The sequence below is a fragment of the Colobus angolensis genome, unplaced genomic scaffold (genome assembly GCF_000951035.1).
Source record: "Colobus angolensis palliatus isolate OR3802 unplaced genomic scaffold, Cang.pa_1.0 Scaffold102, whole genome shotgun sequence".
Classification (NCBI taxonomy): domain Eukaryota; kingdom Metazoa; phylum Chordata; class Mammalia; order Primates; family Cercopithecidae; genus Colobus; species Colobus angolensis.
This window is the reverse complement of record NW_012111142.1, coordinates 9258484-9284057: the sequence shown is the minus strand read 5'-3', so window position 1 is coordinate 9284057 and position 25574 is coordinate 9258484. Positions and strand designations below refer to the sequence as shown.

Below are 25574 nucleotides of genomic sequence, written 5' to 3'. Positions count from 1 at the left end.
TCCACATCATGCTGCTCCTCACAATAGCATGCAGCTCCATTGTTTCCTTAAGTCCACATGAAATGGGGCTATTTCTCAAGTTCATTTGTCAAGTACTGTTGGAAGGTAAAATGGAAAGACTGGGGTACTAGGATCAGGAGGCTTGAGCTCTGGTCTCACCAGTCCCTCCACTCCCTGGGTGCCTTCCCTCTCCCACCCCCACAAACAAGAGTTGCTCTGTCCCTCTGCACATTGGTTCTTCAGATTTGAAGTGAAAATTTGGCCTCTGGCCTTAAGGATCTTCCTAGCTACATTTTGGGGCCCAAAGAAACATCACCACTTATAGAAAAATGCTGTGAAATTGCTGAGCTATTCCAGGGGCTGGAGGGGGCTGCATTGTCTAGCAGTAAAGAGCAGGCTGACCTTGGTGTCAAGAAAGGAGACACGAGCCACTTGGGTCTATTTCCAGGCCTTGAAGCCAAATGGAGCACCCCTGGCTGGATTTTTCTTTTCTTTTTTTTAGGGTCTCACTCCATTGACCAGGCTGAAGTGCAGTGGTGTAATCTCAGCTCACTGCAACCTCTGCCTCCTGGGTTCAAGTGATTCTCCTGCCTCAGCCTCCAGAGTAGCTGGGATTACAGGCATGTGCCACCACGCCCAGCTAGTCTTTTGTATTTTTAGTACAGATGCAGTTTCACCATGTTGGCCAGGCTAGTCTTGAACTCCCGACCTCAAGTGATCTGCCCTCCTCGGCCACCTAAAGTGCTGGGTTTATAGGCGTGAGTGAGCCATCATGCCTGGTCCCTGGCTGGATTTTGAAGTTGCTTGGGATTGATGACTTCTTTTTTCCTTCTATTTCTCTCCCCTCCTTTTTTTTTTTTTTTTTTGAGATGGAGTCTGGCTCTGTTGCCCAGGCTGGAGTGCAGTGGCATATCTCGGCTCACTGCAAGCTCCGCCTCCTGGGTTCACGCCATTCTTCTGCCTCAGCCTCCCGAGTACCTGGGACTACAGGCGCCCACCACCAAGCCCGGCTAATTTTTTTTTTGTATTTCTAGTGGAGACGGGGTTTCAACCTGTTAGCCAGGATGGTCTCAATCTCCTGACTTTGTGATCTGCCCGCCTCGGCCTCCCAAAGCGCAGTGAGATACCACGCCCGGCTTCTTTCCCTTTTTAAATAGGAATGTCTTTAACTGTTATTCTATGCCTGTCCCACCACTGAACTTAGACAGCAGATACCTTGTTTCTTAAGTTTCACAAGTTCATAGAGAATAATGTATTCCAGGGTGGGTTAAACGTGGAGCCTCCTTACCTAATTTGAATGGGTTAGTTTAGATGATGAGATTTGGTGATCTGTTTTGCATGTGGGATGGATATGAATCTTTTGAGGGTCAGAGGGTGAACTCTGGTACTCCTAATAATGTTCCCGAAACATGTCCAGGTCTTAAATCCCTGGCATCTGTGAATATATGTTCCATGGCAAAGAGGAATTAAGGCAGCAGATTGAATTAAGTTTGCCAGTGAACTGACTTTAATATACGTGATTATCCTAGATTATGAGCAGGCCTGTGTAATCACCAAGGAGGGCCCTTACACGTGAAAGGGGTGGCAGAAGAGGAGAACCAAAGAGATGGCAGGGTGAGGACTCGACCCAATGTTGCTTCCTCCATGTAAACATGGAGGAAGAGGGCCACAAGCCAGGGAAAGTGGGTGGCCTCTAAAGATGGAAAAGGCAAGGAAACAGCTTCTCCCCTACAGCCTTCAAGACTGTAAGACAATACATCTATGCTGTTTTACGTTTGTGGTAATTTGTTACAGCCGCCATAGTAAATTAATATAAGACCTGTCCTACAATTTAATGCTCTAGGATCTTAGACAAATCATTTCATCTTTGCATTCCTTAGTATTCCTTCTTTCTAAAAACAAGAACTGCTGTGAAGATCAGACAGAACAAATAGGCAAAAACCCCTGGCACACAGGTGCTCAATAAATGTGAATTTCTAGCTTCACCTTTTCTTCCAGGTTGGAGAAACACAAGGAAGGGAAGCAGGAGCCACATGCTATTCTCAGCAGTGCCTGCACCTTCCTTTGATGTGGACTGTGTACAGGATTCCCTCAGTACAGCTCCCCCAGCATACCTTATCTAGAGTGAAGTCTGCTTACCTGCCCTTGGGGCTCCTACAACTCCTGCCTCTCTGATGGAAAAATCCCTTTTAGAATACAAAAGGTCTCTAGAAGAGCCTGAGATGAGGGTAGAGCCAGGGCCTCATTCTGCAAACAGGCTTTCAGAGATGAAAGAGCAGGGCAGACATTGGTATCTACCCTATGACCACCACATTTCCCACTGAAAAAAATCAGGAGTTGGTGCCCTGAGATGAGGCAAGCCCACTCAGTGAGGCCAGCCTGTGATTCTTCCTTCTCCTACCCGCACACCTGAGACAAACATCTCTCAAACACTCCAGGCTTGCAAGTCCTTAATTAGTTGTGTTACGAGCTTTTATTTAAAAAGCACATTTAATACAAGTATAGTTTCGCAGATACAAGTTTTCACTTTGTATGCTACAAAAGTCTTTGAATATTATTCTCTTTACAAAATGGAACCTTACAAAAATACTGACAATTTAATGTTTTTATACAGTTTTCTCTAGTTGCAGTTATTTCTTTCATTATAAAACAATGTCTACCACAGAACTATGATATTTTAGTTGATATTTAAAAAATTAACTCAATGCTTTTTTAAGCAGCTAATGTAAATAACACAGGTCGAGACACAGTTTATAATCATAGTGGATATAGCTAAAATTGTTTCAGAAATAATATCTTACATAGTTAACTTTTAATGTTTTATACATTATTTATATAATATTTATATATAAAAATCATAGCTTGCTATACGTTGAAATGAAAGGACGGATTCTGTAGTAAGGATGTGCATGTGGTTGATCCATATGGTTACATGTAACCCTTTGAAAGGTCTGCATCCAAGATCTAAACGCATTTCTTCCTTCCTCCTTTCCTCAAAAGGTTCAGTAGAAGGGGTCCCTGTCTATCACCTAGAGTAGGACCTTGCATGGAAGGACACTTACGGATAGAGGATGAGGAAAACTCTCTACCGAGATTTAACCCATATGTTCTGCCCAGCAGAACCTATCAAGAACTGCCCTAGGGGTCAACCCCAAGACAATAGTGCTTTACACAGCAAGAGCAACTCCTACAAAGACCCTCAGCTCTGTCATCCTGAAGGGTAACCTCTCAGGCATGAGACTGCCTGCTTCTCTGGCTCCTTCTGATTTGCAACGGCTAAAAGGTTGGTTCGATTTTCATTCTGCCCCCTTCACTCTCCCATCTGTTGTACAGAAGGCTGCTTTCCATCAGCTGGTGGCAGACCATGCCTTGCTCATCCCGAGCCCTCACAGGAAATCCTGGTGGGCACGCAGCAAGAATTTCAAGGGAGAAGGCAGTAACCGAAGTCGAACTGTTTCTAAGAGTGTGCAAGTGCCCGGTGATTGACGTGCACAACATCAGCCTCCTGCAATTGACATTTCAACATCACAGGATGGTGCGTCAAAAGAAGAAAAGTGAGGGCCTGTGCCCTCGATTTCTTCTGAAATTGTGCTATTTGTGAAATTCACTCGTCCACAAAGAGTCTGCTAATCACTAATGTGAGGAACTATGGTTGTTGGCCTATGGGCAGGGGAGGTGGTAAGGCCTTAGCACTGGGAATCTGGATTTGGGATCTGATCACTTGACTGAGCAAACTTGCTCTTTCCTTCTATTTAAAACACAAAACAAAACTTCCTGAACTAAAGTCACAGTACAGAATAGAATGGGATGGACAGAAAGACTCAAGAGGGCAGCTCTGCAATGGCTATTTTCTTGATTCAGTGCTATTTCTGGCATCGTGTGCTACAATGTGAATTTTTGCTTTTCTCACAGGCCTGGGATTCCTCAGGTCACAAAAGGTGACCAGCAGCCTCTACTCAAATCATTTTAGTGTTTGTTCCTGAACAAGCCGTGTTCACTAGAACATGAACACTTAAACCAATTGCACATCCAGGACTATGGCACTTGGTGTTAGTTTGCTGTTGTTTCCACATAGGCGAACGCTACCTATTTTGGAAGGCCACAAAGTAAAACATTTTTTTTTTTTCCTTTTAAAAAATCAGTCGGGCAAAAGTTTTTCCCTACATTCTACTGTCTGATGAGATGGGAGAGCAGCAAGAACTTGCTGTCAGCAGTCATTTTACAGAAACAGCTCAGGAGGTGGGTGGCACCTACACCATGTTGTGGTGATTGTTCCTGTCAATAATGTCCACAGGTGAAAGGATTTCCTTCCGGATAGCAGGGGCAGGCAGGGAGAGCGTCGTCTTAGTCTTGAAGAGATCAGACACGAAGAAAACCTAGAAGCACAGATCAGAGATCGAAGTCAGTCACTGATATCTGGGGTCTGGGTACACAGGGTAAAGGAAGGTCAGAGGAGCACAGACTTCAGGAAAAGGGGCCCCGAATCATAACTCTTTGAATAGGGAAGGGCGATAGAGATCATATCGTCAAGGCTTATTGTGCAGATAGGGAAACTGAGGCCCAGGAAAAGGCAGTGACATGCTCCAGGTTGCACAACACCAGTTCAGTAGACTCCACTTCTAAGAACTCTCAGTCCAGTGCCCATATCTGCAACCCACATTTCCTTATTTCTCAAGGCAAACGAATAGCAATGAAAGATAAGTTCCTAAACAAAGGAAGCAGGTCATAATTAGTTATAGTCATTAATTCACACTACTTTCCCTTTCCTCACAAAGGAATCCAGGGTGTAACCAGAAAAGATCAGCCAACATGAACTCCTATCAGCGAGAGCTGAAGTCAGGCAGTGGTGACTATTTTTCCTGAAAACCTACTGATATCAACCATTTGATGGGAGTCAAGAAACCAGGTTCTCATTGCTGAGAAAGTTGGCAACTAACCTGGAGGAAAGGTTAATGAAAAATCTCCTGTCACTTATTCCTAGCGTCCTTTTTCCTCCTGGGAATGTGACCTCACTGAGTCTTTCTTATAATACTTGAGAAACATTTATTGAATGCCACTTGCAAAGGTGTGAGGATGGCACAGGCATAGTTCCTGCCTCAATGAACTTATGATGAAAGATTCAAGAGTTTGATGAGCTACTGGAGTAAGAAAAATTTATGCTTTGTATTAGATGGCAAAATAAATACACAGACATCCATTTGAGCCATTTAGCAACAGGAGTTTTTACTAAGTAACCATAAGCGGCAGCTATCAGTCATGTAATTTAATAGGAAACACATGGCTGGGTTTCAAAATAGCAACTAAAACACTATCAAAGTTCCTATATCCAACAGCGTTCTGAACTGATGAGTCTTTGTCCTGCAGATGGTAATGTGCTCACTACTAATGACAGCACTATGGCTTCACTCTGGCCACATTATAGGCAAGAAAACGAAGTTCTTAATAAGATTTTACCAAAACTAAGGCTCTAGCGATCCAGGGCCTGGCCACAGCGGGGACTTGCATTATTTGTTAAACTCGTTTTCACAATGTCTCTTCTGTAGCAACACAGCAATCAAGAAAGTGCTATGAAAATCACAGCAAGAAGCTGGTGACGCTGGCTACCTCGAGAGGAGGGAACTGGGTGGCTAGAAGGCAAAGGTGAAACACATGTTTACTGGTCATTGTAAAACCTGTTGTACCTCTTGAATTTTGTACCCATTACATATATTACCTACCAAAACACTTAATAAGTATTATTTTGTTGTTAAAAAAAAAAATAAAGCTAGGCTACTTCTATGCTACTACAAGAAAATGAAATATTAGCCAAGAAGTGTAACATCGTAATACATTCACAGTTTGAGTGCTATTGGATGTACCACTTTGCAAGGGAAAAAAAATCAGTCTTTTCTCCCTTTCTTTTGTCAGGAGGTTTTGAACAGTGAAAACCATGGTACCAAAAGATTTGTCTCCTAATCAGAGTCAAACTTGAGGATCAGGAAAAAAAAGATCTGTGCACAACCTGCCAGTAGGCTCTAGGCTCCCCTGCCAGAAAATACTTTGTAGTTGGTTTGGGAAACAGTTTTCAAGTGTCCCCAGTATGAGGAAACAGACTCGATTAAAGTTCAGTGTGAAGATAATTAAACTTTTCAACTCTTCTCCACTCCAGCCCCAGCCCCACATTTTTCCTGATCTCCCCCAGTGGCCTTACTTCTTTTTGTACTAAAATGATGTTATCATCTGAGAGGTGCAGACAACAATGTCCTCGTCTGTAGCTCAAAATGATCCTCCCCTTTATCCTTCACTTTGTCTCAGAGGAAGAGGTTTTGATCAATCTCTCCATCACTACTTTCTTTTTTTTTTTTTTTTCATTTTCTTTTTAGACGGAGTCTTACTCTGTCACCCAGGCTGGAGTGTAGTGGCACGATCTCGGCTCACTGCAACCTCTGCCACCCAGGTTCAAGCGATTCTCCTGTCTCAGCCTCCTGAGTAGCTGGGATTACAGGCACGTGCCACTGTGTCTGGCTATTTTTTATATTTTTAGTAGAGACAGGGTTTCACCATGCTGGCCAGGCTGGTCTTGAACTCCTGACCTCGTGATCTGCCTGCCTCGGCCTTCCAAAGTACTGAGATTACAGGCGTGAGCCACTGCGCCTGGCCCATCACTACTTTTAACTTCACTTATCTCAGCTTAGCAGCTAGATTCATGAAAATAAGTCGTACAGGTCTAATTTCTTAGAGCTCTTTCTCCCAGAATCCATCCCATCTGCCAAAGGCAAATATAGCTGGGGACAGCTCCCCTATCCCCAGCAAACACCTTCCCCTTCAAGATCTTGAACAATCTACCACCTCAATCTACTGGCTTATCTCTCAATCTAATTTTCTGAGCTCATAGTCACTACATCTTAGGGTTTCCATTTCCTAACTGCAAGATAGGAATCATATGAAGATTAAAGGCAATAATAACTTGAGAAGATCTAAACCTGTGACTGTTGCATAGTTCAATAGAAGGTGTTACATTCTCTAATGATCTGGATACCAAAGTAATTACTGGATCCAGAGAAAGCCATGCTCTCCCATGTGTCCAAAACTTTGCTTATCGGCCTTTCTTCCTAGATGGGAGGCTTCTTGAAGATGGAATCCTATCCCTAATCACCCTGAATCACCCAAAGCACTTAGCTTTGAGCCTTGTGCACAACAAGGGCTTAATAAATGTTTGTCATTGAATTTCAAAAATTCTCTCTACTTACTAGAAAGCAAGCACTCTGGCCTTGGACCTTATTGACAATACAACTCCTACAGACTTGAGGGGGAAACACATACTCAAATACTGCCCGCACGGAGCCAAGCGGCGAGGTGAAAAGTTGAGTGAGGTCCAGCAGAATCCCACTTTAAGCTGCATTTCACTTTCAGCATGACTTGAGGTTATACAAACACTGTTTTTGGGATCCTGAAACATAATACTGTCAAGACTGAAACAGGGTTCAGTCTTCCTAATATTTGAACAGCAGAACACAAAAAGACCTAGCAAAAGTAAAAGCTTCTTGGCTTGGAGCAGTTTCATTTCCTACAGAAGATGATCTCCACCCAGAAAGAAAACCCAGAGGCCCAGGCTGGGAAGGGTCTATACAAATTAAGTGGCTGTCTGAGGTCTATGGGATAAACCCACTCCCAGCCCACAATCCTACTCCACAGATCTCTGCTGTGCGAAAGGACACATTGGACAATAAATACAGTTCCAGAAAACAAGAAAAACTATACCCTAAGCACCAAGAAGAGATCTAAGTTACAATGCGCAGAACATTTGTTTTCAATTCCGTTTCTCCAATGCTTTGAATTTTATACATTACTTTTTGGAAAATAAATGAATGCAATCAATAAATACTTATTGGATTCCTGCTATGTGTTAAACTCCAAAAATATGAAGATGAATATACATTAAGACAGTCTTTTACCCTCCGGGAGTTTGTAGGCCAGTGAGTTAGAGAGCCAGGTAAACAGATGACCACAATACAGCATATTAAGGATCATGATGGAGGGAAGCCAGGGTGTTGAGGAAGCACAGAGAATGTGGCATTTAACCCAGACTGAAGGGGAGTGGGAAGCAGGCCTTAGAAGGCTTCTCCTAAAGGATGTCTATTTGATGTCGGCTTTGAAGGATAAGGAGGAGTTAACCAGGCAGTGAATGAATGCTAGGATGTTGTTTCAGGCAAAGGGAATAGTGTGTGCAAAGGCACAGGAGAAAGGGAGTACAGCACATCCGGGAGCTGCAGGAAGCTCAGTGTATCTAAGGTGGAGCAGTCAAAGAGGCTGGAGAGGAGAGGACTAGATATTGAAAAGCCTCCTGGGACATGTTAAGCAGTTCAGATCTCATTGTTTTAGCTCTAGGAATCATTGTCAAGGCAAAAGTGGGGAAGCAACACATTGGAAAGACCTGCATTAAGATCATGTTGGAGGTTGGGCGTAGTGGATCAAGCCTATAATCCCAGCACTTTGGGAGGCTGAGGCAGGTGGATCACTTGAGATCAGGAGTTCAAGACCAGCCTGGCCAACATGGTGAACCCCCCCCCTCTAAAAAAGTACAAAAATTAGGTGGCTATGATGGCGGGTGCCTATAATGCCAGCTACTCGGGAGGCTGAGGCGGAAGAATCACTTGAACCTGGGAAGTGGAGGTTTCAGTGAGCCAAGATGGTGCCATTGCACTCTAGCCTGGGCGAGAGAGCGAGACTCTCTGTCTCAGACCAAAAAAAAAAAAAAAAATCACAATGGTAACTAAAATGGAGATGGAGTCAGAAAGCATGTAGCGAGCCTGGAGGCAGGGATGAAAGAGTCTAGGAGAGGATGAGTCCTGAACAACACCTATGCAGTAAAGACAAAGAAGAAGAGCTGGATTTTGAAACGTTGAGGACAGGACTGCAGCTGGTAGAGGTGATAGGTTTGGGGTGGGTATGTGTGTCAGGGAGGCAATATTCTTCTTCCTAGTTCTGTTTTCAACTCTAGAAATCTCTGCACTTATTCCCATAAAAACTTAAAATTTCGGTAACTATGCTAGGAAAGAAATATACATAACTTGCTTTCCTCTGCCTGGGACATTGTCTTGGGGGAGTGATTCCCCCCCACCCCAGTGGCATTTGGTACTGTATAGTGTTGTACCACCATCACTTTTATCTAATTCCAAGACATTTCATTACCCCAAAATAAAACTCCATAAACTTTCAGCAGCCATGTCCCGTTCCCTCTTCTCCCCAGCCCCTGGTAACCATCAATCTGCTTTCTGTTTCTATGGCTTTATCTACGGGGAAGTGATTCTGACTCAGTGATTCTCCTGAGTCAAAAGGAGTCAACTGTTCTGTGATCCCAGGATGGAAGATGATCTAATTTACCCAAGCACTGTGGACAATGTAGCTCCTTCCTTCAAGAGCAAGAGTACACACAAGACAACTCTAAGCTGTAAGAACCCCATTCACTGTGATGAGGAGATAAGAAAAAACAAACTAGAAAAAGAAAAAAGAGAGAGGGGGGAAAAAAGAGTGGTTGAGACTGTGAACAAACATGTGAAATCTGACACATTCTAGCTGGACGTAGAGGCAATATGCTGATGGGAGTTTTCTATAGGACAAACAGAATCTGCTCTCAAAGTTCTCACAGTTTCTAGGGCTATCTTTGGCCAAGAGTTGGCACACTCAAAGAGGAAGATGCTTCCGATGACTTATACCAGCACTCACACTCTGGAAATGTTAACCTCTCAGGAAGCACAGACAGTCTAGCCCTGCTGGGGTGTTGCCTGCCTAGAGGTCACCAAGAACCAAGTACATCAGAAACAAGAAGTCTGGTAGGTAGCCAGCTTCCTCCTTTCATTGCTAGGAATGGCTGAATCAGCGAATTTTGAGGATCATTTTGTTCATTTTGTTAAGGGCAGATTATAACAATAAAATTATCCTTTAAATGTTCCTAGAGTCCCTGAGTGTAAGTGAACTCCTTGAAAATAGGAATCCCATCCTTACATAACACATTGATCTGAAATGCTAGCAAAAGGTAGATAACGATAAAAGAAAAAGAATTTTTGAGTCTTAGAACCTCAAGAAAACTGAGCGTCATCTATTCTGGTATTTCCTAAAGTGTTGTCCTCAAACCATCTGTTTCAGAATCACCTGGGAGCTTCCTGAAATAGCAGATTCCTGGGTCCATCTAACACCTACTGAGAGTGTTGTTTGGAATCTGCATTTTAGCAAACACTACAGTTATTTGTTATGCAGATAACAGTTAAGAGAGCCATTAGTGGACAGTCTGTGGAGATTAACAGATGGGCTCAAATCCCACACCCGCCATTGCATGGCTATGTGTCTTAGACAATCTACACTGAGCACACAATTACCTTCTTTGAATGACCCTTCTCTCTTTGGTACTCATATTGAACTTTTAATAACCTTCCATCTTAGCATGAGGCCATAGGCTTTGATACATGACACACATATTCCCATGTGCTCTGGCCCTGGGATTTCCTTTTAGCTTTCTGGTCTACCACACTGAACAATCTCATGGATTAAGGAAGGAATAACTCTCTTTGGAGGAGAAAGCCTTGGGACCTGGCTCACCCTCATGTCCTAAGTACAGTAAGTGCTATCTAAAGAAAAGCCATCTTTGGCAGCCTTGTTTTTTAACTAGATGGGATTATCCAACTGCAATCATTTTTTGACCGCAATAAAGGGCTTTCAGTGGCTTTTGGCACTGGGAATTTGTGAGCATTTCTGTTGAGTGACTTCCTAGTATATCTGAGAGGGAAAATGATGAGATGGAAAAGAGTGTGACACTGGAAATCAGACAGCAGAATATAGTCCCAAAACTTCTACTGGTGTGTGATCCAAGCTGTCACACTTGTCTTGAATTTATACAAGATGAAAAGGTTTTACAGTTGCAGATGATGGGTCTGCCCTATATTTGTGTGCAAATGTTATTTTTAAAATCCACCAGCCGGGCGCGGTGGCTCACACCTGTAATCCCAGCACTTTGGGAGGCCGAGGTGGGCGGATCACCTGAGGTTGGGAGTTCGAGACCAGCTTGACCAACATGGAGAAACCCCGTCTCTACTAAAAATACAAACATTAGCCGGGTGTGGTGGTGCATGTTTGTAACCCCAGCTACTTGGGAGGCTGAGGCAGGAGAATCACCTGAACCTGGGAGATGGAGGTTGTGGTGAGCTGAGATCACGCCATTGCACTCTAGCCTAGGCAACAAGAGTGAAACTCTGTCTCAAAAAAAAAAAAAAAAAAAAAATCACCTACCTGTGGTTCCTGTAAGGCTTACATGAAATACATGTGAAAACACTTTGAAGAACTATTCATTCATTCATCCATTTATTTATTTTGAGACAGAGTCTCGCTCTGTCGCTCAGGCTGGAATGCGGTGCACCATCTCCACTCACTGCAACCTCTACCTCCCCAGTTCAAGCATTCTTGTGCCTCAGCCTCCGAGCAGCTGGGATTACAGGTGTGCACCACCGCACCTGGCCAATTTTTGTATGTTTTTAGTAGAGACGGGATGTTGGCCGGCCTGGTCTTGAACTCCTGAACTCAAGTGATCCACCCACCTCGGCCTCCTAAAGCGCTGGGATTATAGGCGTAAGCCACTGTGCATCCAACCTTACGAAGGACTATTCAAATCATCACTGCTATTGAGGAATGTGAAGGAAATTAGTCCCACAAAACGAACAAAGAGGGTTTATAGAAGCAAAGAAAGTTGAGAGCAATTTTGCGGAGCATGCTGCTGTGTGCCTGTGGTCCCAGCTAGTCAGGAAGTTGAGGTGGGAGGATGGCTTGAGCCCAAGAGTTTAAGGCCAGCCTGGGCAACATAGCAAGACCCGCCCCCGGTCCTCTCCCCGTCCCTTTAAAGAAAGTTGTGGGCAATACTGATGGAGAACAGGAATCTGTGCCAAGGAACCTTCCAGGAAAATATTCATAGGCTATTAGGGAGGGTGTCTGGTAAGGAGGACCCAGGGGACTGACAGCTCTGTCTATGGGGTGCTAAATGCAGTAGGAGCTGGAGCTTAGGAACATAGTACCGAAAGATGACCAAGGCTCGACAAAGGCAGGGACCCCATTCCCAGAAACCATCCAATTTCAAAGCTGAAAGGGAGAAGCAGGCTACTATTCATTGAGGTCACCTCTTCCCATTATCCCACAAGTTCCGTTGTTCTGCATTTCTAGGGTCACAAAATACATCATGTTCTCACCCATCTCCATGTCTTCGTGCTATTCCTTCTGCATGGAATTCCCTTCCTTATCTTTTGTATCTTACAGCAAATGGCCATTCATTTTTAAAGAATTACCTACTCTAAAAATTCTTTCTAGTCTTACAACACCCTCAAGAAGAATTAATCACCTCTTCTCTTGTAACCGCACTGTCCTCAGTAGCGTATCCCATCCCAGCAGCTGTGCCCTTCTATTATACTTCTCCGTTTACATGTCTGTTCCTACTAGATCATTCTCAAGCCATTAGCAAGGTACAAAATCAACTAACTAGGTAGTCACCACCAGCATTTTTGAAGGTTAATAGAAAATATTAGAATGTCTCACACAGTAAGGGCAAGTCTTATTTTGTGACATATTTGTTTCAGTTATGTGTGGGTGACTCTATTGGGTTATGATATAAAGTGTATTTCTTATTATGGATGCTGGTCAAGTCTTGGAAAGCTACTGCACTAGATAAGCTCTTTAAGGACCAACTCCTTTTAGCTCTGAATCTTTAAACAAAGCATAGTACTTAATGTACAATTCACTATCAACATGTTGCATGTGCCAAGCATGATGCATCTTTAATTCTCTAAATCCTCAATCCAAAAATCATATTAGGTATTATCATCCCCACCTCATGGGATTGGAAGAGGTGGCTGAGAGGTGAAGTGATTTATCCTGACAGCTTACCTAGCAAGTGGCAGGAATATAACTTCCCTCTCTGAGCCTCTGCTTCGTCAGCCCATCCATCTTAGCAGGGGAACAAGAAAGGAAGTTTTAGAAGTAAAGTTGATCCTTGAATAACATGGGCTTGAACTGCATGGGTCCACTTATATGCAAATTTTCTTCTGCTTCTGCCAACCCTGAGACAGCAAGACCAACCCCTCCTCTTCTTCCTCCTCGTGAGCCTACTCAACATGGAAACAACCAGCATGAAGACTTTTATGGTGATCACTTCCACCTAATGTACAGTAAATATATTTCCTCTTCCTTATAATTTTCTTGATAACATCTTCTTTTCTCTAGCTTACTTTATTGTAAGAATACTGTATATAATACATAAAACATACGAAATATGTGTTGATTGACTGTTTATGTTATCAGCAAGGCTTCCAGTCAACAGTAGGCTATTAGTAGCTTTAAGTGTTGAGGGAGTCAGAAGTTCTATTTGGACTTTTTATTGTGCTGGAGGTCAGAACCTCTAGTCCCCATGTTGTTCAAGGTCAACTGTATTTTGACCAGTTGTAGAGTACTACAAAGATACTGTCATTATCCATTAGCGGCCAAAGTTTACTCCTTTGCTTCCTTCTCTCTTCCACATCCATGTTTCTACCTGCCTAAGAGTAGGGGCCAGCAGTGGCAAGGTCACATTAACTCAAGGTCACATTACTGGGCAAAGAGCTAGACTTTTGCAGGGCCAGAAGAGGTTTGGGAGCTCATTTCATCCATTCCCCTGTGCCCAGGCAGCAATGGGGTAAGTCAGAAGGGAATAGATGGGATCTCTCCTGTTAGAGAAGGAAGAGGCCTTGCAAATTCATGGCCAAGCATGCTTGGAATTTACTGTTTAGCCCTTTAGATGGAATCAAGAAACTGGCGATTTGGTTCCTATTCTGCTACTGTGTGTCCTTGGGCGTGTCCTGGCCTCTCCCTGCACTGCAGTTTCCTTTTGCAGGGGTTGTCATCGCTGAACTCTTCTTCACATTGGCATTCTTGCTGGTGCCTTTTCCCAAGGTCACCTCACTGGGGAAGAGACAAAGAATGCCCTTGCCCTTCCCTACATCTGGAGGAAGATAGCAGCACACAAAAGAGCAACGGCGAGCGGAGCCACACCCCCGGGAAGAGGAAAACCAGGAAAGACTCTGCTGTGTATTTATGCAATCCATGAGCAGCTGCTTCCTCTGCTGAACCCACAGCAATGGCAGCCGGGCCCTCCCCTGACCCCTCCCAGGGGCCCCTAATTTGCCATCTGTTAGAGGGTCAGGGAGGAGGTGACCAGATATGCAAGTTGTCACCAGACAGGAAATGAACCGATGTCTGTTCCTTCGTCCTAGTCCCTGGGTGAGTCCAGCTGTAAATTTCACATCCTTGGTAGGGTGACTTAGTGAGTGTGTAGGCGGGAGGGGGGCTGGGACAGTCAATATGAGCCTGTGTTTTTGTTTTTTTTTTAATTTGTCTGTTTATGTGTGTCTGTGGTTCTGAGTTCTGGCAAGACAGACAGAATGGACGTCTGTCTGTCTGGGTACGACCGGGTCTGCCCATGCACCTCGTGGTCTATCTGGGCTGTGGCTCTCTCCTTTGTCCCGTGTACCCCTGTACAGATCTCTGAAGGTGTGCAGGCAGGCCTAGCTGACCCTAAGTGCTTGTGTCTTTGTGTTGAGTCCATGACACTGTATAGGTCTTCCGCCTGTGCTGGCTTCCATTGTCTTCCCTTTCTGGAAAGCATTCAATTAGTAAGCAATGGAGGAGGAAACCAGACTTCCATCTGACATGTGATTTTTGTCTAGACAAGTCTGCCTGCTGTGACAGGATCTACCCTCAACAGACCCAGGTAAAAGTTCTTGGCTGTCATGCCTGTTGCCCAAGGCTCTGCAGTTATGGAACCAACATTCTAGGGTAACGCACCGTACTTCAGTTACTACAAAGTCAGCTGTGCCACAGGATGCCTGTGCACAAAGGTCATGGAGCTACAAGGCCTCCAGCTTCAATTTACAGGTAAGGAAACTAGGCCCAGAAGAGAAGTGTCTGGCCTGAAGCCACCAGCTAATACATCATTCACCATTTATCCAATGCTGATGAAGCACCTATTGTGTTAGCTACTATACTAGGCACTGAGAATAAATAATCAGAAGGTTAAGCCACGGATTCTGCTATTAAGTGACCCCCAATCTAGCTGAGGAGACACACATATGAGCAGGCAGTGAATAGATCAGGCCTAAAGCCATGGCAGGAAGAAAGTGCAAAGGGCCATGGGGGACTGGAAGGAAGTGAGACGATACTGTCTTCAGGGACTGGGGAAGTTGTGGAAAGCTGAACAATGTCCCCCAAAGATGCCTACATCCTAAGTCCCAGAAGCAATTAATGATGCTACATGATAAAATGAGATTCAGCTATGATCTTGAGATGGAGAGATCATCCTGGATTATCAAGGTGGTCCCAGTATCTGTAAAAGAGGGAGGCAAAAGGACAAAAGTCACAGAAGAAGGTGTGACAAATGGAGGCAAAGGCCAGAGAAGTGTATGCATGTGAGAGAGAGAGGGAGAGGGAGAAGTGAAGATTCTATGCTGCTAGCTTTGAAAGTGGAGAACGGGGCCATAAGCCAAGGAACGCAGGTAACTCCAGAAAGCTAGAAAAAGCAAGGCAACAGATCTCCCCTTAGATCCTCTAGACGGAACACAGCCCTGCCAACACCTTGATTTTAGCTCAGTGAGACCCTTTTCTAACTCCCAGCTTCCAGAACTGTAGGAAAATAAACTTGCATTCTTTTAAGCCACTAAATGCGAGGTAATTTGTTACAGCAACCAGAGGCAACTAACACAGAAGGCTTCACCAGAGATGAAGTGAAACTGGAACTGTGTTCCATCAAAGGGGACAGCTATCTAATATAGAAACTTGGGTGTTGGAAAATATTGAAATGTTTGACATGCCGGGAGGTAAAGGGGTAGAGAGATGAGAGGAGGCCTGCCAAAGTCTGAGTCTTGGAGTGCCAGCTCTGTGTCAGACTGTCTGGGGTAAACTCCAGTTTTGCTACCTTCTAAGTGCTTGGGCTCTCGGCAAATGTGGCGAAGATTACATCTCAGTTAACAGGGAGTCCGTAGAGGCTTGGCTCAGGAGGTTATCTGGCAGACTGGAAAATGGATTCTGTGTTTCTTGGCACCTCTAGCGGTGGCTTTTGTGCCATACGTGCTGCTTTTTTTATGATCCTCCTAACCTCAGGTGACGTCTCTGTGTTTCAAACACCATTCAGTATAGCCATAGTCGTCAGTAAGAAGAGAACTTGGTCCTTCCTGGGATTCACTGGCACAGCGGCCCTGATTCGTGGGGAAAAGTTCTGTAATGTGGCACAAGCAGAGCAGAGGCCACAGACTCCTGCCTGGCACGTGACAGCTACATTGCACAACCCTGATAAAGCTGCAAAACCCATGAGGCAGATGCCCGTGATCCTTCTCACAGTTCCCTCTCCCGGGTACCTGGTGTCTTCATCACGTGGTCTCTGGTTCCTCACACCTCCCCACAGATCTACCCATCTCTGCTCAATCCAGGGTCCTGAGCTTTGCTTCTGTCTCCCTCACAATCAAACCCAGGACAACAGAATCCTGGGAGCTTACGACTGGAAAAGACACTATCTTCTTTTCTCCCAGCTGAACATTCCCAAACTTTTATTCTGAGTAGCCACAGCTTCCAGGCACTTGCCTGAATGGGCCTCTCAGATGGCTTCAGTGAAATGAATCTCTCAGTGCTGCGATTCCAAGCCATTCTGGACCATGAGGTCCCACTGAGCACAAGGCTGGGTGTCAAGCATTTGGAGAAAAATGATAAGTAAGATTGAGTCCCTGTTCCCGCATGTTCACAGGTGAGTGGGCGAAAGGCAGAGAAAGACATTTATCACCCCTTTCCAAACCATCTTTACATTGTAAATCAGGCTTTCAAACTCAAAGCAATAACTGGATCCACCCAAAGGGTTAGGAAGGACTCTGGGACACAATTAAATGATATTCTTTAAGCAGCTAACTATGCAGCTTTTGTTTCGGATTAACTGCAGGGCCTTCAGCTTCAGGGACTTCCTCTCCTTGCAGAGTGCAGAGGGCATAGCTTTGAGTCCAAGAGAATTGTGGTGCAGCTGTCTATTAGCTCTCTGACCCTGGATGACTTAAGTTACCTCTCTGGGCCTAGTTACTTCTGTAAAATGGCTGTAGAACAACGGCTTAATGTGGCTAAAAGAAGACAATGGGCAGCCGGGCACAGTGGCTCACGCCTGTAATCCCAGCACTTTGGGAGGCTGAGGCGGGCGGATCACCTGAGGTCAGGAGTTCAAGACCAGCCTGGCCAATACGGTGAAACCCCGTCTCTACAAAAATACAAAAATTAGCCGGGCATGATGGTGGGTGCCTGTAATCCCAGCTACTCGGGAGGCTGAGGCGGAAGAATCACTTCAACCTGGGAGGCGGAGTTTGCAGTGAGCCGAGATTGCGCCATTGCACTCCAGCCTGGGTGACAGAGTGAGACTCTCCAAAGAAAAAAAAAAGGAAGACAATGTGTAAAGTATCAGAACGGCACCAGCAGAGAGTAGGTCTTTGTAAACGCTAGGATCAAATTCCTATACTGTGCTACAGTCAGCAAGAGCCAAACAGGACACAAGTCAGAACCCTCATTTCACTTCTTGAAAATAAGCCATAGTCTTCCCGAACACTCTGTCTAATTGCTTATGGCCCATGTTTTAGGATATAAAAGAGAGGAAGGCTAGTAAGGATCCCCCAACCTTTTAACTTTTTTAATTGGGGGTGCAGAGGAGTCCAATTAGGGCAGTGGCGCCAAGAAGGAACCACAACAGCAGGCCCCCGCAGGCTGTCCTCCTGCTGAGAGCAAAGCTCAGGAGGGCACAGTCAGTAAAGGGTTACCCTTCAGTGCAAATGCCCATCCCCCACTGTCACCTCACATTAAAGGGCCAGGCACCAGAGAACAAGCGGGTCAGTGACAGCTGCTCTCATTAACGGTTTGCTCCCCCAGTTTCTCTCCCTTTTGGCCTTTACTTTTACAAAGAAAAAAGAAAAAGAAAGCAAGGGAGAAAGCCATTAAAACAGCCAGTCCCGTAGGCTGGGATTCCCATGTCAAAGGCTGCAGGCAGTTCACACACTGCTTTCTTCGTGGCACCCACTCTGATTGCTGCAACTCCTTCTCCCTCTCCTTGACCCGTGCACATGGAGTCAGGTGCTTCCCTGCCTGCTGAAGCCCCCTGCACATGTCACTGTGACAGCCCCCATGGCACTGAGCTCCTGTGCTTAGCCTGTGAGAGGAGCAAGAATGGGATTTCCTTGGGAGGGCTGAGCCTTATTCATCCCTATACCTTCAAGAGAATACTCCCTACAGTGTTCTCAAAAAGGGTTAGATCAACTCATTGATTCTGGCTTTTTGCTTGTTAAGCACACATGTGCTTAGTCTGAGCTAGAATCCCTGAGAGGCCTTGATAAGACAGGGAGAGTAACATATATGTTACAAATGGTCCCTGCCCCCAAGAACTCACAGCCTAAAGGAAGACAGCCATCACCATTTCAATCCAGAGTGTTTAGTGCTATTACAGAGGAGCTGGGGAGAGGCTGCATAGAGACATGAGCCTGCAGCCAGGCTCACAAACCAGGAAAGGATAAGAAGCTGGTTGAGATCTCTCTATTGTTCATAATTCTTACTCTGAATGACCAAGGATAATACTAACAACAATACAACCTACATGTGTGGTGCTTAAATATCCAGCTATTATTGTATTCTGGGATTCCTGCTGGGCTGGGGTGAGCTCCCCTCAGGAGAGCCCAGGAAGTCACAATATCAAAGTAGGTGCTCAGTCATGTTTGCTGAACAAATCCCTCAAAACTCTTAGCAGGCAGGAAAAGCAGCGCCTACAGATGGAGGCTCAGAGAAGTGCAATGCCTTCTCCCACCTTCACCAGGAGTCAGAGATGAAGTACTTCATTTGGGGCAAATCAGTATGTGGTCCATCCCAAGTTATCCCTAGGAAGTCTGTGACTCGATGTACAAGGCCGTCAGCCTGAGGGAGGGCTCAGCCTTCAGAAAACCTCCTCTTCTCCAATGAACACTGAGTTTAGCATCTGTCTGAGTCACTCCCAAGGTCACAGAGGGAAGAGGAGGCATTTTCCAAGAAGCCGAGAAGTCCCATTGCATACTCAGTGTCCACCAAAACAGCATGTGAGCACTCGAGTCAGGAGACTTAGATCTTGCTACTAGGTCAACAGACTTAGCATGACACTAAGCATGACCTGCTGACACATGACCTTGGGTAAGTTTCTTCCCTAAATTTCCTCATCTATAACATGAGCAAGTTGGATAATATCTCAGCTCTCTTCCAGTTGCAACATTCTATGAGCCCAAACCCTCTGTATTTACAGAGAAGATTTACAGACCCTATCGGATCAAAACTCACTGGGAAGTTTTGATCCCAGTGATTTTGATCCCAGTTTTGATCCCAGTGACTGGGAAGATTTGATTCCCAGGCTGGGAAGAAGCAGGAATTATTCTCATTTTACTGAAGGAGTCCTAAGGCCTAAGGCCAGGTGACCCCAGGCAGGGAACAGGAACGAGGGCTCTCTAGCTTTAGTCACTGAGCTGGAAACATTTAACAAGCAACAGTCCAGGGCTCCACTTGCATACTGAGGACAAGATGCTACTTACTATGCAGCAAGCCACCAGGGCTCCTTGAGCAAATCCTGCCAGCACATCACTGGGATGGTGCTTGTGGTCTGATACGCGGGACAGTCCCGTGTAGAAGGCCATCATGATCAAGGTGAACTGCAGGAGGGGCCGGAGCAGGCGGGCTCCTCGCCAAGTGAAGCGGGCCTGCAGGTATAGCTGGAGAAAGGAGACAAAGAGAACAGACATTACGTGACTCCCCACTCCCATGCACTATAACCCCAGGTGTCACACACTACATTTCTACGAACTGGGACTATCTAGACCTTGGGTGGCATGTTGCAGATACAGCAATTTGAACATGACCTCAAGCCAGTTATTTAAATGATGAGCCTGGCTAGGCGCAGTGGCTCACACCTGTAATCCCAGCACTTTGCGGGGCTGAGGTGGGCGGATCACCTGAGGTCAGGAGTTTGAGACCAGTCTGGCCAACATAGTGAAATCTCATCTGTACTGAAAATACAAAAATTATCCAGGTGTGGTGGCGTGTGCCTATAGTCACAGCTACTCAGGAGGCTGAGGCAGGAGAATCACTTGAACCCAGGAGGCAGAGGTTGCAGTGAGCCGAGATCGCACCACTACACTTCAGTCTGGGCAACAGAGCGAGACTCTCTCAAATAAATAAATAAATAAATAAATAAATGCTGAGCCTTAGTTTTCACACTAGAAAATGGGACAAATAGTTTATCTAGGGAGAAAAACTAGGGAAAGCTCAGCAAAACAATATGTGTAAATGACCTTAGCATACTGCCCACATAGTAGGAACTTAATAAATGATAGTTTCCCTTTATCTTCCTCTTGATTGAAACTAATAATTAAAGAGCAGTAACCAGGGCTTGCAAAGGTTTTTTTTTTTTTTAACAATTGATGACAACTTACTTAACACATTTGTGTATTTCCCTGGAGATTATGGCTATATAATCCCTACACTACCTGGTTTCAGCATGGAAATTAAATATGTAATGATAAGAGGAAGTTATTACATCCCCAATGAGATGCTTCTGCTTCAGAAGAAAGCAGCTCTACCAAGGACACATTTCCAAGTCACCACTTGGAACTATGGATATTGAATGAGAATATAAGGAAACAATAAACCAACAAGACAATGCCAGGGAACTTTCAAATACAAGTTGACAGACACTAGACAGGGTGGAGTAGAAGAGTAACCTGAAGAAAAATGGAAGATTAAAAAAAATCACCTCTAGCTGAAGCAAAGTAGTTGAAATGACGTCAACTGGGCATTGTCCCCTCAGAGTTATCTTGCTGCAGTTTCCGTTCTAACCTCTGGGCACAACCTATTCCCAGGTTCCTGTGGGAACTTGGGAAATGAGGGGGAAGAGGCAAGGGGACAAGAGGAACTTCCAACTACAAATCAAAGCATTTGGAGAGGCAGGAGAAGGGAAGAGAGCGGAGGGGAGGAGGCTGATGGCCTAAAGATAGACCTGTGGCAGTGCTGAAGACATAAGTTTGTTCTTCCTGGGACAAATGGACACCTTCCTTCGGTGGCAAGAAAAGAGCAAGCAAGTGGTCAGTCTTGATGAGACAGAAGAGTGGAAGATCCCAGAATTATTGTTAGCCATAAGTGTCTAGGACTGAATCCTCAACTATATGGAAAACTATTTCAAATAAACAGACATGGAAGACAGCAGACAACTTTATAATCATTTTGAAATTATATAAATGTATTATTGGAAAAACTTAAGAGGAAAAAATAAGAATACTGACAAAAGATCGTACTGAGGCCGTTGCCTGCTAAACAAGGGATAAAAACAATGGTTTTCTCATATATAAATAATAACCAGTTAAAAATGTAGAAGAAGATTGCACAGAGCCTTTATGGAATAAAGGAGGTAAAGGACAATTTGAAGAGACAGAGAGTGAGAATTTTACTTAGAACACTCAACTTTTAAATTCAGAAGTTGATATGTAAAAACTATTAGATTGCCATGGACATCCTAAAAAGATCTGGAGAAAAAATTATTCTAAAGATAACCTAAAAGACCAAATCTGTAGCAGTAGGCAAAATAATAATAATAATAATAAAAATTAAATTTAAAAAAAAGAAAGAAGCTAGGCAATAAGAAAAGTGCTAAAGACAAAGAAAAATGAGGAGTTATAAATCCTGATGTATAGAGCAGACAGTTGAGGGATACAAGAAAATAAGTAAGTGTACTAATGTGTTTTATAGGAGCTATGAAAGAAGTTAGAGGCCAGGGTCAACTACTATTTGGAAGGGATACTTGACCTGAATCCTAAAGATGAATGAGTATTTGCTCGGTTTAAGGGAACAGGAATGAGGGATATATATTCCAGGCAGAGGGTGGCTCAGAGGCCTGCCATAGAAGTTCCCCAAAACTTCAAATAGTTCAGTATAGCTGGAGAAGAGGGTGTTGGGGAAGTGGGGTGAGCAGTGATGAGAAATAGGGCTGCAGGGACAAGGAGGGCCTAGTTCATGAAGGGCTTTCAGTGTCAAACTAAGCAACCCAGAGCTTATTTTGCAGGCCGGTCTTTCCCAAACCGTATTCCACTGAATATTAAGGGCTTCTTCAAAAAAGGTAGGTGAATGATCTATACTAAATCCTTATTTTTGTCACTTATCATGCTTATAAGATTACTAAAGGCTCTGAGAAGTCCTGCAGGAAAGAATACTTATTTGACCTTTCATCACTATTCTCAGAGAACACCTACCTATTTGAATCACAATTGGAAAATATTATTGTAAGCAATAGTGAAAAGTTAAATGATTTCATGCAAAACACTGAGCACCACACTCTCAGTGCTTTTCAAGAGCTCTAGGCAAGACTGGGTCACTACAGGCAATACCAAACTAGGCAAGACTGGGTCACTATAGGCAATACCAAAGTCAGTGAATTGGAGCTATAGGCCAAAGACTACTCCCTTAATGACCTACCAGTGGATGAAAAGACGATTTCTTTTGGAAATGGGGATAAACAAGGTGTTAGTCTAGCTCCAACTCAACACATGTCTTCAGGACAACGGCAACTTCAAGGAACAAGGAATCATCCATTTGCAGTGTACTCAGTATGTTTGGCCTTCCCTCAGCTATTCTTGGCAGTGGACAAGGGTGGGGTACATAACAGACAGAGCACAGATTTTAATCAGGAAAACCTCCTTGAGCCTCCGTTTTCTCACGTATAAAATAAGTGTAGCAACCACTCTCTTAGAGGCTGTGGTCCAGTTTGGTTGATAATGTAGATCAAGAGGATGGCATGAAATACTACTCAATAAATAGGTGATTTTATTCTTTAATCACATTTCTTAATTTGGAGTGGCAAGACTTTCTAACTTCCCTTGCTGAAAAATTGGTAGGTCCTCGGAAATTGCTTGTTACGAGTCCTCCAACCATTCCCCCTGCCCCTGCATGCAGACTTAGGTCACAAGCCTTGGAAACCAAGGGTGGGGCAGAGGAAGGGCGTGTTTCCCAACCGGACAAGGCCCACATCTCCCCTTCCACTGATTCAGATACTTAAGGTTGGAGCTTAATACAAGAAAAAAATAAATACACCAGAAGAATTTGAGAAGAGAGGAAGAGACCAGTCATCAGAATAGCTCCAGAAAGGAAGGGAGTGCTTATGAATGAGAAAGGAGTAGGGAGCCAAGGGAAAAGAATGCCTTTGGGGAGCAGTCAGTCAGACACGGAATCACAGTAAGCAGATGGGACCTTGTTCCCTGATATCCATCAGTAACTAACACATTTATGGAGGAATGCTTCAAGGTCAGCACTGATCCTGGTGTCAGCAGCTGGGGATTTTGGGGAAAGAGGTGCATTAGTAAAGTGCATTTTGGGGTATAATAGCCCTGACTCCAGTCCTGGTTCTAACACTTACTAAGTGGGTGGTCAGTTTACTTCTATAAGCCTCAGTCTCCTTATCTGTAAAATAGGTAGAACGGTATCTCCTTCTCTGGTTTGCCAGTATCAAAGGAGACAATATGGAAAGGAACCTGTCTGGCACAGGATGGGAACTCAGGATACTTTTCAGAAATCCAGGTTACCTTTTTGCCCTGGTGAATGACATTTACTCAGTGACTGTGGCAATTTTCACCAAAACAAGTAAGTTTTGGTGAAACTTAAAGAAGAGTTGAGAATGAGATTGCACAATGACTTTCCATCCAGTGGCTACATCTGATATGAGAAGTAAGCTGGTAGCAGCAGGCTTTGAGATTGATGAAAGCATACAATGACGTTCTCCATCTCACATCAATTTCACTGCTGCTAAATGGATTGGATTTTGCCAGTGTAGAGCCCAGTTCACACGAGCCACTCCAGGCCAGAGGTTTGGGCCTCACTGGGAACAGGGAGTACATTCTGGAGGCTGGGGACAAGTAACTCTGGATGCTCCAATTATTCCCACTCCACAGGAGACAGGTACAACTTATTCAAGAAAGGAAGTCAAACCCTTCTGATAGATGATGCCATCCCCCTATTCTGTACCAAAACACACTTTCCCAGATCAGAACACCCACAGGGCCTTTAGTAAAGTCCTAGGTGCCCTGAAAGGGTAAGCAGAGCTGGATAAAACCTGAAAGCCTAAATCATCTTGGCCTCTTCTAGTCTATTGCTGACATTGTGGCTTATCTGCATTCACTTCCCCATCTGCATGGCCTCTGGGCTAGAGAATCAGCCCTCTCAAACTACTTCCCAAGCACCACTATGACACAGCAGAAAGTAATTTGCAGCCAGAGCAACTAGATCGGAACCTTTTCTCTGCTACATACAAGCTGTATGGCCCTGGAGAAGTCATTCTGCTTCTATGAATTTCTGTTTTCTCATATACAGTGTAAGAAGATTAGTTTATTTTTTAAAATGTTAGAAGCATCTATTCAAGACTCTGTGAAAGACACAGATGTAAAAAAGTCCCTTCACTAGAACAGCATATAATCTTAAAGACCTTTTCTTGTATTAAGATTTCGCTTTCAGTTGCTTAAAAAAAAACTGCCGATTGTGGATTTGAGAAAAAGAAAGGTGTATGTCTGTTTCCCATACCCCGAAATGATGTATGTAAGTCCCTGGCATGTAGAACTCACTTTATCAGTGGAGTTCTCTTCTCCTTCCCTGTCCTAGCTTCAGAACTGGGGCCTGGTGGAATTCCAACAAAACCTCCTTAGAAAGTGTCCGACTGAACTTGAGGCTGTTCCTCTGGTCTGAACCAGCAGAGTCAGATGAGTGGGTGAGTCACACTCTCGTTCTTGCTAAGTCATTTGTGTTTCATTACATGATTTGCATACTGGTGGAACAGGTCTATGCTGTCCTCTCACTTCATTTCCATTGCTCTTGGGACAGCTCTGCTAAGAGTGAAAAGGAGGCTTTTGTCCTTCCTTAGGTCCCTGCCTACCCTCTTCCTGGAAGCCAGGCCAGACCACTGACACCCAGAGAGAAACTTTCTCCCTTCTCTAATCTCCTCTATGGCTCTCACTGGGCTCTGATTCATGTCTCTGGTGGGTAGCTTGCAAACATAGTGTAGAACTAGAATTTCTCTCTGGAATGTTCTTTAATTACTTTCAGGACAAAAGAATTTTTGATTGACTTTTCCTTTAGAAGAAAATCAAATCTTGTCTTCTGTCACTATCAGAGGGAGGAAAGAAAACTACCATTTTGCTGAGCACTGGTGTAGCGCCTAGGCCAGGTGCTTTAAATTACTGGTGTAGCGCCTGGGCCAGGTGCTTTAAATTACTGGTGTAGCACCTGGGCCAGGTGCTGTAATTATCACAATAATCCTGTTAGGTGGATACCACTGTGCCCATTCTACAGATGAAGAAATTAAACTAAAAGAGGCCACGGTACTTGCTCAAGGTAACCAAGAGACGTGATGTACATTAAGTATATCTGCCTCTTTCTGAGTCTGTGCTCTAAGCACAGAACTGCCTGGCCTCCTTAGGAAATTACTGCTTCACATAAAGTCTTAGTCTTTTTGTACTGGGTCTCTGTCT

General features: G+C 44.4%; 1 protein-coding gene across 2 annotated transcripts in view; it reads right to left on the bottom strand.

Moving 5' to 3' along the window:
- Positions 1-2442: 2442 nt before the first annotated feature.
- Positions 2443-25574, bottom strand: part of PPAP2B (phosphatidic acid phosphatase type 2B) — a 152422-nt gene continuing 129290 nt past the window's right edge. For both annotated transcript variants that reach the window (XM_011941486.1, XM_011941476.1), the window contains 2 exons: positions 19608-19784; positions 2443-4376 (listed from right to left, as the gene is read on the bottom strand). In XM_011941486.1, the coding sequence (XP_011796876.1) occupies positions 4251-4376; positions 19608-19784 (303 nt within the window). In that variant the 3' untranslated portion in view covers positions 2443-4250. The remainder of the gene's footprint in view (positions 4377-19607; positions 19785-25574) is intronic.